The sequence below is a fragment of the Schistosoma haematobium genome, chromosome ZW (assembly GCF_000699445.3).
Source record: "Schistosoma haematobium chromosome ZW, whole genome shotgun sequence".
Taxonomy (NCBI): Eukaryota; Metazoa; Platyhelminthes; class Trematoda; order Strigeidida; family Schistosomatidae; genus Schistosoma; species Schistosoma haematobium.
Window position 1 is genome coordinate 850,771 of NC_067195.1, and position 13,791 is coordinate 864,561.

The following is a 13,791-nucleotide window of genomic DNA, read 5'->3' on the forward strand; positions in this document are numbered from 1 at the left end:
CCAACAATCGGTCCATACGCCATTTGTTCCCGCAGGATACTGGAGCCCATGTGCACCATTGGTTTGGAATCCGGTTAAAGCGCCGGACATTCGCTTTTCGTCCTCTCAATTTCGTAAAAAACACCCGCGCCACGAGAAGGCAGTGAGTAGGATTTCCCTGGCAGAGGCTGTATACGTGTGGCCATGTGAGAGCATTTCGAGAAGGAGAGGGGACTCCCTTCACTCTCGACCATACCAGGGCATTTGGGGGCCCATTTCGTAATACGATTGCGTCTTTCAATTTTAAAATATATCTCTGTTATGCCAGTAATGTCGCGTCCTCACTTCAGAGGCAGTTACCAGTTCTGACTGTTCTGTTGTTGTTTCAGATCATTCCTACTTCCGAATAAACACTAATACAAAGTGCTACAATTTGGTTAAATAGTATCTTGGCAATTTATTTTATGTCCATTTGTGATGAAAACCCATAAATCTTAATCCTAACCCTTACTATCAATCGTAAATCACCGTGTTTATTCTTCAAACTGTTTTATAATATTCATTTAGCCTCATTAAGTAGTTAGATACTCTCAAGGTCATTTTGGTATCATTCAAAGGTCGACCATAAATTATAGTCTCATCCAGAAATATCAGCTCTGAATATTATAAGAATAGGCCGCCCACCATCACTCTCTATCCAACCCTTTCTCAAGCAATCCTTTTCAGTTGTTATTCATCCTTTTCATATCTGCTTCTGTTTCTTTACGTTATGTGTTCTTTGGCCTTCCATTTTTCCACTTTCCCTACAGGATTCCAAGTTAGCACTTGTTTCGTGATACAGTTTAATGATTTCCTTAATTTATGTCCTATCCACTTCCAACGTTTTTTTCCTAATTTTCTCTTCACCTGAAAGCTGGTTTGTTTCTCTACCATAGAAGACTGTTGCTGATGGTATCCGGCTAATGGATGTTGAGTATCTTGTGTTGACAACTATTTATAAATACTTATACCTTCATGATTATGGTTGTAGTAGTTCTCCACGTTCGACCTCCATACAGTTGGACTGTTTTGACATTCGTAATAAAGATTGTGACTTCGGTATTGGTTGATATACAGTTGTTTTGATTTTTATATGTTCTCTAATTGTAAGAATGCGGCCCTTGCTTTGCCAATTCTCGTCTTTACGTCTGCATCTGATCGTGAATGTGGACTGCCGAGGAGTCCAACAATAGGACGAAACGGCCATCCAATGCTTCCAGGTTTTCAATGGTGGTCTAACATCAATCGGTTCATGATCTCAATCAAAAACTTAACAATCTCCACAACCCCTAAACTGTTTTATTTGTTTATTCTTTAGAATCATCAAGGAGATTAGTGAAACTTTATTGATAAGAAATTTTTTGTCAAAACTTCTCTTCTTGAGATTATATACTCTAGGATATTTTCTTCGTCTTATGCAATTGGTAATCTGTTATATCTAAAGCTTAGACGCTTACTATGTCGCATACAACTTAATCACTCAATGTTAGAATACTCCCAAATCGCAAATGAGAAGACACAAAACAAGTGAAAGGAATGTTATTTCAAATAGTGTTAATTATGGTACAAAACTTTCAGATATTTATAGTTTTTTTTTATAGTAAAAACGAAATCATCATTATAGTCCTCCAATCCGCATACAAGAGGTTATCAGCATTTGTCCAATAGAGGAGCTCCATGTAAGGATTCTGGAATATTCTTTTAAAAGATAATTGGATCGAATATTTTCGGCTTTTTCTGAGCTTTTCAAAGCTTCCTCGAGTTCATCCGTGAACTGTCCTCACATTATACAAATCAACTTCTTTGTTAGATTACCTTCTCCCTCTCTTAAGAACAATGAGGTTACTACGACTTGTTATAACTGATACGTTGGGCAGTCAACTGTATCCATGACAAAAAATAGTCATATCCGAATTTTATAGAACAGTCTTATGATTATTAGTACTCCCTTCACTGTTCGTAATTTGACATCTGTACGACTATAATAATCATGGAGAAATATCTATCCAAAAATTACCTATATGGCAATTTAAGCATCTGGACATTTGAACCTTACACCCGTAAATAGATTGAACATTCACTTTTGTTTTGTCTACCACAAATAAATGTAGGAACAGAATTTTGTTATTAGATCATAAATGAAAATAACGATATATGCTTCAGTTTGGTAAATCTATATTACGCTATCAAATCAAGCAGAATGAATAAAATGAGTTTTAGCAGAGACGGATAGTGAGTTGTAGGGAGACTCAAGACGTGTGTCTCGGCCTATTTCAGACTTATCAAATAGATGTACCTACATCTCAGAGTGAATATTCATTCCGAGACTAAAACAGTGCCATTCACTTCAATCGTTATCCACTCAGTCATTGAATTCATGTAACTACTGGCTTGTGCATTTAGTGGATTCCACTTCATATACATTGATTGTTTAGATATTCTAATCGATGCTTAAGATTGTAATCGCACAATCCGTTGACTGTCCTGAATCAGTAGTTAAGGAGAGTTTTTAAAGAAGATGGTACCAAGTTCAAGTCCCGAAGCAAAAATCAACTAAGATGCAAGCACAACCAACTAGCCACTATCCATCTTTTCCCAAAATGCTTCTACCTTAATGGCGGCATCGAAGTAATCAGCACAGGTCCATATACATTGACTAATAGCAGTCTTAAACATCAACGGGGATATGAAAGAGTTTTGTTCTCTGAGCTGGATGGTTTGGTCGTGGAGCTTTCATCATTATTCTGAACGACATCATCGGCATTTTTCTAGATCGTTATCATAATATTGTCATTTTGTTAAACTTTCAATGAGTTAACCAATACGAATATTAATGACAATTAGAAGAGATCGTTTGTCAAAAAAAAATTATTGATGATCTGTCAAATAAATCGTTCATAAATTGATCTTCCTTTAGAAAAAAAAACTGAGTTTGTATAAGGAAAATATTTTCATTTTAGAGTAGAAAATATCGATTATCAATATTGAGAAGAAAAAACTCGTTAGCTACATAAGATTCTTGATTTAAACGATCTGTGTACTAATTGTATACTGAAAGTTAAGTAGCCCTCAAATACCCTGATACGACCGAGAGTGTGGAGAGTCAGCTCTCTCTCTCTCTTTCTCTCGAAATGCTCTCATATGGCCACGCGCATACATTAACTGCCAGGGAGGTCCCACTCACTGCCTTCTTGTGGCGGGGGGTGTTTTTTACGAAATTGAGAAAACGGAAAGAAAATGTCTGGCGCTTTAATCGTGTTGGTGTATATGGAGGGGAGTTGGTAAACCCTGATTTCAAACCAATGGTGCACATGGGCTCTAATATTCTGAAGGAACAAATAGCTTATGAACTATTTGTTGGTGACCGGCTACAACGAAACTGCATTTCCTGACATTGCTTCTGGGAAATTCAACGCCTGCGCTGCAGTGGCCTACTGCGCCATCTACACACTATGTCCACCCATCATTCTCACGTCTCACCGCTCCTCTCCGTCGACAGCACTCGCTACAGCCAACGCCCCCTGGAACACTCCACTTGATGCCAACCCCCTCAGCAGACTGTCCCAACCCTCACATTACCTCCAGGCCCACAACGGCATCCACAGAACAGCACCCTTCCCCACCTGGTTGTTTGTGACTCATATTGGAAACGAATACCCATCTTTTCATACATCAATAAGTACTTAAATTATTTTACGAATTAGGAATCTTAGAAATAACGCAATTTAAATCAAGAAAACCTAGATAAACATTAATGAATGTATTGTATACAGAATTCGAAATCAGGCAAACATCAAGTATAAGGGAATCATTAGTTTATACAAACACTGCAGAGTTTTATACTAGGCTTCAGAGTCCAGAAAAATCAGTAACTTATTTAACTGATATGATGTTTGAAGAAACATATACATTAACACTGAGACTTATAAACAGTACATACATACATACATTACGCAAATCATCAAACTGCATCACGAGACAAGCCTAACTTGGAATCCTGAAGGGAAGCGGAAAAGAGGAAGGCCAAAGAACACATTACATCGGGAAATAGAAGCAGATATGAAGAGGATGAATAACAACTGGAAGGAGCAGGAAAGGATTGCCCAGGACAGGATTGGATGGAGAATACTGGTGAGAGGCCTATGCTCTTCATAAGGAGTAACAGGCGTAAGTAAGTAAGTAAGTTATAAACAGTATGGATTGATTCAACCCGTTATTCTAACATGTTTCTTAGGTAAGTTTGTAAATTTATGTTCTCTATATATGATGTTAGTTAATCAAGTGACAATTAAATGAATCATTCCACTTATATCAGTTACTTAATTACTTCTTCATATTATTATCAACTCAATACACACATGTGGTTGACTATGAACTGAGCTAGTTCTGTAACTTGAATGATTGTTAGTTTGGATGTTTAGATTTCTAGTTGTTTGAACACAATTCTTCGACTCGACTTATCCACAACGATTAACTGGAAATGTTTACAATACACAGTTTGGGATAACTCCAGTCATTCACATTATATGAATACTTTTGTGATTATTGTCAAAATTTTAGTACGATTACTAATTCGTATTCATTAATGCAAACAGTACACTTATCCACTAAATTATTGAGTTAAAGAAAATGTACCCAAAACTTGTATCAATACTCTCAGTCAGTCAGTGACAACGTAGAAATTCGTACATACGTACGTACATACATCAGTTCGACTTACCATACCACATTGACACAGAGATACAATTGTTGATTCAAATCCTGTAGTGGTAGAAGTAGTAAAAGTATAAACAGTAATCAGAAAGATTAGAGTTTGAAGATGTTATACAAGGAGTATAATTCAGTGAAAAAAAGGGACATGAAGAATTCAGAAGATTATGTATCAATACTCTGAGTGATCATAAACAAACGAACACTGGGAAAATATAGACCTTTGTAAAAAAAAAACCCAAAGAAGCCCTTCAGTTGACGCTTGTCTAATTGATTATTCTGAATGTATTACTACTATGTTACACTAATGCAAGAAAGAAAACCGATATGACAATAAGGGTGTTAAGATCATAAACTTTTAAAAAATCCATATTAACAATATGATGGATACCCATCTATAAACAACTAAATATCAATAAACGCACCCAATTTCGTATAAAACAGAGAGAATGATGGTGACATTTGTATTTGTTTTCTTGTTCATAGTTAGACAAACAGATATAAGGATAGACATAAGCAACGTACAATACAGCACAACTTAAGCTATATTAAAAGAAAAGAGGATAATGAAATAAAAATTTGATTGATTACATGTTCAAGTATTTCAAGGGAAGGAAGCGAATACAACAGTGGGGACATTCCCTTTGACAACAATTAGGCCATTATCGACAGTTCATCATATTTGTGTGAGGGCTGTGATACTGCCCGGGTGCTCAGATCAAAGCAGGTGGCTTTCTCAGAGGGCCACACCCCGAACCTTTGACCTAATGGTCTAACCCACAAGGCAGTGGAGCATCGTGAGGAAATGCAGCCACATGGTAACCGGTGACCAACAATTGTTTCATACGCCATTTGTTCCTTCAGGATACTGGAGCTCATGTGCACCATTGGTTTGGAATCCGGTTAAAGCGCTGGACATTCGCTTTTCGTCCTCTCAATTTCGTAAAAAACACCCGCGCCACGAGAAGGCAGTGAGTAGGACTGCCCTGGCAGAGGCTGTGTACGCGTGACCGTGTGAGAGCATTTCGAGAGGGAAGGCGGGCCCACCCCACTCTCGACCATACCAGGGCATTTGGGGGCAACAATTAGACCGCACGATGTTGTCGATGGGCTCACCACTTTAGTGGCTCATGATCTGACTCCAGTGAGATCATATGAATGATTGGTATTGAAGTACACATATCGTCAGTTCTCGTAAATAATTATCGACTTAGATCGCGTTAGTGAATAACGGAATTAAATAAATCAAATACAAGAATGGATTTTGAATATGTATATTTCATGGACTCATTGATTTGAACAGGTAATCGGGGAATGAAGCGAAGCGAAATGACGCGCAGTAAAGGCATATGAGTCAACTCCCTTTAACCGAGGGTTAATTATTATTTATAGTCACACAAGAATAAGCTACATATATGTGATGAATAGAATAAGAAATGTACACACACACATACGCTCATATGAAGGCAGTCAAAGTTGATAAGTGAATAATTAACAAAATGTGACTCAAGTAGAATGAATAGATTTGTCTGTTCGAAAGCTAGAATAAGGTATATAGGCTTAACATAGTAACCGGCACTACACTTTCATCATTTCTCCGAGAGCTTCTTAACTATATCTCTGTACTCCATAAATCGAGAAAGTAATCTCAACCCCGTATCTAATATGGATTTCAAACAATTCAAAATAACTCACATTATCAACAGAAACACAAAATTAACAAGGAAACTATTCTTAACATTCATCGATTAATAAGCCTCAGTAGAAAATTATTTTCAAGAAGTTAAAATGCATGTTAAACTACGTCATTGTTGTTAAGATCAAAACTGTCGAACAGGGTCATTTCTTTTTCATGACAAGAATTAAACAAATTATATAAATATCTCAACCCTATATAAAATCAGCCGATGCTTAAATAACTCAATGGTAATATCTGACTGTGATATTGTATGATCAGATCCTACAATGGTTATCAGTTTCTCTATGATTAAAGATCTACCTTGCTAATTAGCATCCATCTTGGCCAAGAAGAATTTCCTGTTGACTGATGTTGGCCATCAAATATCTTCATGACAATGTATGATCACACATCTAACAGACAGCTTGAGAATAATTCATCTACCTGATTTATTAAAAAATGACCTTATTCATTTTGATTTCTGAGCTTATCTTCAATAAATTATCATCATTTGGAATAATTAACTGGCTTAACTACAAATACTAATTCAAAGCATTTTGGTCATAAAACGATTGTACGGTGTTTTGAAAAGAAGTCTGGTGTTTCAACTCACTGATGGTTAATCAATTTCACTTGAATCATCAAGGACCTATTCCATTCACACTAACACTATCATTTCTTTATGCTTCAGTATTAATGAAGTGTTTTCTTCCAAAATGGGAATCTCTTAGAGCTGTCAGGAAGCTAGTTATTTTACTTCTAAAATGTTATACTGAAGTGTTAGACTTTGGAAATACGAATTTCATCTTAGCTTTTCCTGTTCTCGATTGTAGCTCCATTAAAAAGATTTCATTTCGTACATGATTACCTCTAAAATCTAGACGAATGTGCATGTGAAAGTGAATACTCAATAGAAGGTCGGATATTTATTCGGTTGGGATTAGTTGACTTATTGATCAACCACAAGCTTATAAACCCAGCTTTGAGCAATCCATTGATTGAATAAAGACTAGTAATACTATCCGAAGTGCAGTTCGAACTTGAAACCTAATAATAGGTTGGGAGTTGACTATTTAAACCAACGGTTTGCTAAATAATGATTGATTGGTATCATTCTGTATTATCAAGCTTTGAATAAGAATTGACGAAAATACATCAACAGTAGAATGGTGATGATAGGAATCCCAGCAATATGTTCGAAAAACAAGTAGAGCTGCACAGTTGATATTGACCCATATCACTCAAAATTAAAGTACAACTCGATACAACAATACACAAACTGAAGTCACCATAACACATGAGCACAACAATATGAATAGTAGTCCAAATAATAACAGTATAAACGGAAACGATGGACTGAATACTGGAAATATATTCCGAAAAGGCAAATATGAATAAATATATTGTAACCCAAGAGCTGGAGGAAAACGGAGAGTGAACTCATCTACGACATGTCATACGTCTTCGGTCATTGATCATACAGATCCTAATAATGTAGTCAGTATTTACCAACACGGTTTAATCTAATGGTCAATAATTTCATGAACTGACAGCACGGTTTGGTTTGGTCACCCCCGACTTCATTTCGTGGATTCCAACATGGTAGTATAAGTAAAAATTACACTAGGTTAGCTTTATTAATTAACCCCAATTTAGTGGGTAGTCTAATTGAAACATTTGTGAGATGATGATAAAGCTTGATGAGCGCTTATTTGTTTTCATAAAACAATTTGAGGAATATCTGATACTATAGAACACCTATGTACTAATGAAGAAAATTTAGTTATTAACCCGAATTGGTTTGTACCTTCTATTAAGTTGATCTCTCATTAGTCAGTCAGCTACAACGTAGGACCAGGCACATATATGCATCGGTCCAAGTTGCCATACCTCATTAGCACAAGATGGACGCCGGATTCATAGAAGTAGTTAATTCAGTGGTGATAATATATAAAAGAAGGATTGGATATAAGGATACAGTGCAGGAAGAAAGAATTAGTTCATAGAAAGAAAAATATGAAGCGATTTTCATCTCTTAGTTTAAGAGAAGACAGAGAGTGTATACACCGACGCCACTGTGATCGATTCTGAACCATGTCACCAAGTCTCTAACCATTGGTTACGATAGTCACACGGACCCCAACCAAGTGGTCAGCATCTCCCAACAATCTTTCATTAACAAGTCATCCTTTAATAGATATCCACCCAACATCACGAAAAGACTAAATAGAAAATCTTTTGTACGAAGTCAATGAAGATATTTTACCTCACCTAAAATAACTAACAAAAAATTACTGAATAGTATCCATTACAGTTAGGTGATTCATTGCAACATACATATTACTAAGTGGTTTGTAGTATATTTAAGCCATGGAGCCAATATATAAAAAAATGATGCATAGTGTACGAATAAATCATCTGCTGAATTGACGATAAACTACTACAATGACACTATGTGTAATCATTTGATTAGCTTTGAGTTAAACTTGTACATCATTTACGAATACAGCCAATTGTCCAGTAGATCTTTCTCAGTCTAGTTGGAGTGTATATAATATCAAAAGTATATACAGTTCTATCATTTAACAACTCACTGAAACAAAATTATTTTTTAATGTGACATTCTGACTAGCTGGGAAAACCTTAGACTATAGAGTCTGTCAAACGCAACTCAAAACGTGACACATGAGTAGATCGGTTGCCACACACCATTAACACGAGACGAAATTGTCAGGACAAATCCCATAGTATAGGTAGTAACAGGCAGTGAAGATATGATTCAAAAAATATAAATCAGAGGAACAAAATTCCTTATGAGGAATTGAGAAACTAAGAGTGAATGCGCTTCCATCATTGTGAATAATTCTGGACTATGTCACTCAAAGTCTCTAATTACTAGTTACGATAACCATGTGGACTCCGACCGAGTAGTCTACACCTACAGCCAGTGACTTAGTGGACTAATGTCACGTTTTGGTTTGGCCTCCCTCATCTTTCTCCCAACCTAGTTTTATGCCATTCATCCATGCGCATCGAGGTAGTCAGTGTATGGGCATACGTAATAAATATTCTAACCATCTCAGTCGATAAAGATTCACCACATCGTCAATCAATTTGTCATATTTACCTAGTACTCTGCGCCTAGCCTCAGAATCGCTAACTCAATGATGCTAAAATATACGAACAATGGTTCGAATACTAGTATCCCTTATTTTTAAATTCCATGCTTAGCACCCATAAAGTAGAATGAAGAGAACTGGTTGATAGTAGAGCTACAGAAAAAAGTCGAAACCATGTTGTCTTACAAAATACGTATGAAAAGAGCGAAAAATAGGGTGAAATATATTTACGTATGAATTGACAAATAAATATTTATGAGACTGTACAATTATGGTTATGGTTCACTTTATACCAACATGATAATAATAATACCAACAATCACATGAAATAATTAGTTTCAAATATACATAATGATACTTGTTAAATAAGCCATTCATCTCTCTGCGTACCCAAATTCGCAAGAATCACTAAAAATGAAAATGAAATGAGAGAACTAACAAACAGCTTTGATAATGGAGAAACATTAGCAATTAATAAAGGTCGAAATATCTTGTCTTGTCAACTGGGACAACACACTCCTGGATCACTTACATGGTATTGTCACTAAACAAGAGGAAACTCGTGAGGGTGGTGTTCAAACAGCCTCACTTTAGATAGACAAGTTTCATAAGGGTTGAATAGAACTATTTGCATCCCAGTGTTATTCACTAGACTGAGGTAATAACAGAGCTAAGGGGCCAATAGTGCCATGCGCAACTCTGGTCCTCACTGTGTAGATTGATTTTACTTGCTATGTCAGCATAACCATTAACACATTTATACAGGTACGTAAACCTTTTAATACGTCATCAGAAATTGGGTTTCGGCATAAAATTTAACCAATTTCATAAATACATACTGATGTACAATACTTGTCATAAACTAATTGTTGACCTCCAATTGATTATGTATAATTTGAGTAGTTTACTTGTCACTTCATTGTAACAGACTACCTATTCACAATCGGCAAGTTTATCACCAGACAAGTCTACAACAATGTCAAATATGTTATTAAAAGACGGCTTTAGAATGCCACTTATCACCGCCAATTTGGAACAATAGAAATAAGTGATGGTATTTTTTTTACAAGGTGCTCAGGACAGTTATCGACTTCTTATATATGCTCCTGAAACAATGCTGACTGTACAGAGGTGTGATAACAGTAAGGTGTTTCCTTCAGACACCCAGCATGACAGCGATGCTGCCTTCCCACAAGGGGGGGGGGTAGGGTTAGAAAAGGTCGATCCTAAAAATGCACACCTCGCCTTATCCCACGGATATCCGTCTCCGGCAGCAAGGTCTCAACAAGTACGGAGCTAACACAAAAATTATCTCAAGCAGTTGTCACTTGAGCACTGTGGTCACGCTCCCAGGTCACCAAGACCACCTCTAATCCAATTTCCAGAAGAACCCTTCCACGGTGTAGGCAACCGGGAAGTGATAACCGCCCTCATACCTCTAACAGCACTCAAGAAACACTGCTTTGTCTCATTGAAAACATTTAATGATATCATGGCTAGATTATATTTCGAGGCTTTAAAACTTAAAACATTTTTATATACTATTTTACCTGATTAAGAGTACATAAAAGTGCTAGGATAGAAATAATCGAAACAGTTAACACAAAAACCGATTTACTTTGCATGAGATTGTTGTCGAGGAAAGACAACCGAACGAGCGTTACAATTGCTTGGTTGAATTAAAATACGCTGGTTTGTTGGTTGACTACTCGACAATCGAATTCCAGGGGATATAGTAGGCGAAGTCACAGACTTTAAAATGTTACTAGCTGTATTATTTACAGTCCCAGGACTAACAACTTTTAGGGGACGGTTTGTTACAGATACATATTTTGAGTGGGAACCAATAGGTGTTCGTTGGGATGCGAATGATACATAAGGAATCGATGGATTTGAAGGACATACTGACGAGTTAGTTACAAGAGAACCACTTCTGTTTGGTCGCTGGGTAGTAGGTAAATTATTGGAACTAGCAGCAACTGGTGTGACTAAATGAGTATTTGAAGTGATTGTAGGCGGCGATCCTGGATTACTCAGGCTCGATTTCAAAGTATTTCCAGAAGAACTTAGCAGCCGTGATGAGATATCATTATCGCCACTAGGAGTAGCGGAAATGGTTGTCTTTGAATGAACTGAAGGGATTTGGTATTGTAACCTGGGTTTAGTAGATATAAGAGATGAATGACCAGACAGATGACTGTGGTTCGTCTCTACTTGGTCATGCGAAATCCAACGATCTTCCTAAACAGGGAAGTAATAGAGACTTTATTAGAGTTAAGGATTAAAACATTCTTTTGATAACTGAATAACTTCAAATGCATAATACGTCCTACAGCAACAAATCGGCACAACATCAAGTGATGAATCTAACAGTATTCTGTCTCATATTAGCATTGAATATGTGATGGTTATGTTTAACATTCAAGTACTTTGAGTTTATCTATGAATAATAATTCGTACGTCTCTGTTTTCAACTTTAAAAAGGTATATTTTACACCTATTAGTTAGGATATGAGGATTATCAGAGACAAAATAGGAATAAATATTTTAGTATGTAGATAAATTCAACTTAAACTTACATTTTCTTGTGCTGGGATTGAATTCAAAGCTAATAAACTGGTTGGGTCACCGTGGAAACCTGCATTTTCGTTATGATCTATGAATGAAAAAGAAAACGAGACTTTATAGTTTAAACTCTAATCGAAAGTTTTGCTTGAGTCAACGAACACAACAGCAACCGACAGACTGCTAATTTACTTTTCCTTCATTTACTTTTAAAGTAACGTTTGTTGGACAGAACTGTTGTGAAAATCATGGACTTTCAGAATCAGTGTGATTTACTTATGATCAGTGGTTGAAAGCAATGTACGACATTATTCACTAATTATCACAGAAGCAGATGTATTCACTCTTTATTGTCCTTTAGGTTCTGAGTTCCAGTATTCAATCAAACATACCTCTTAATTCCTTCTCGAACCATATTCTGGATGTTAAATTCTCACGATAATTCCCACTCCTTTGTAATTACTTGTATCAATTTCATTTGTGGTGTGAGAATCAAGGCTGACGTACATTTATGACAGACCGCTGATCATGACTAACTGACCAAGATTGCCTTAGTGACCTACCAACTACCAATAACATTAAGAGTGGTGGGTGAACCCAAGTTACCTCGCATTATTTGAAAATGGATTGTCCTTACATAGCACAGTTCCTTAGAAAATCAGACAGGGATACGAGAGTGATTAATTACCAGTTAATGCAAAGAATAATAGTAATATGGCATGTTATACATTAAAGACTGGTGACTCATGACGCTTGACGTTAACAAGGTGCTTCATCTGGATGGATCTCACCGCATAAATACGCAGCCAATGTGAAGTACTTTCATATTTATCTAAAGTGATCTGAGATTTATTGATAGTGATCATTAAGAGCGAAGTCTTGATCACATTTTGCCTCTTCCCATTAGACCAATCTATAGTGACGGACTGTTATGTCGAAGTGAAACCCCAGGGACTATGGACTTTATTTCAATAAAGTACAATGAAAAAGAGTATAGTACGCCTTTTCTTAGGAACAAATATCTACTTCAGTGGACTTACCAGCGACATGAGGGTCATTCTTTATTTTTTTTAGATCCTGACAATTCTCGGAAAAATTCACAGGACGTTTATTGCCGGCAGAGATAACCGATCTAAAGTGTTATAAGCAGACAGAAACCTACTTTTGAAAAGGTTTGGAGTCGTCTCTGACAGCGTTCCGACAAGTAGAATGATTATTGATCAATTCATCCAGTAGTAAACTAAAATTATAAGCCGTAGTTGACGAAGACCCAAGAACTTACTCTTTCTCACTAGAAACTATGCGGATAATATTGTTTAACTTAGTGATTTCGGATTTCAGAGTCTCATTTATCTTTAGACATGTAAGAAACCAAAAGACAAACACACTTACCACGATCTGTTGTTTGCACAAGTTCTTAAGCATTTCATATCTTTCCTCTATTGAGTCTTTAAATATATAAAAGCATTTTCATTTATAATACCTTGGGATAATTCCTTCATTTCGAGGTAAACGACGTTTTGTCCACAGTGGCCAGTCAATTGGAAAGCTTGTTGAGTCCACACAGGGACTAAAATACATGAAATTGTAAAATGGCCAAGTTTCGTAGCGAATTTCAAAACCGGATGCACGGAATAAGATGGACTTCATCATCAACTGGTAGATGAGACAGTGAATGTTGTAGAGCAGACCGGAAATAAT

The 13,791-nt window shown here is 36.5% G+C and overlaps 1 protein-coding gene across 1 annotated transcript; it reads right to left on the bottom strand.

Moving 5' to 3' along the window:
- Positions 1 to 9,450: 9,450 nt before the first annotated feature.
- MS3_00002546 (uncharacterized protein) lies at positions 9,451 to 13,744 on the bottom strand. The gene is made up of 8 exons (XM_051210140.1): positions 13,574 to 13,744; positions 13,483 to 13,538; positions 13,373 to 13,443; positions 13,253 to 13,330; positions 13,131 to 13,222; positions 12,105 to 12,181; positions 11,144 to 11,766; positions 9,451 to 9,933 (listed from the first exon to the last, which is right to left on the bottom strand). The coding sequence occupies exons 1-8, from the start codon at positions 13,590 to 13,592 to the stop codon at positions 9,900 to 9,902; spliced, it is 1,050 nt and encodes a 349-aa protein (XP_051070104.1). The 5' UTR covers positions 13,593 to 13,744; the 3' UTR covers positions 9,451 to 9,899.
- Positions 13,745 to 13,791: the final 47 nt, after the last annotated feature.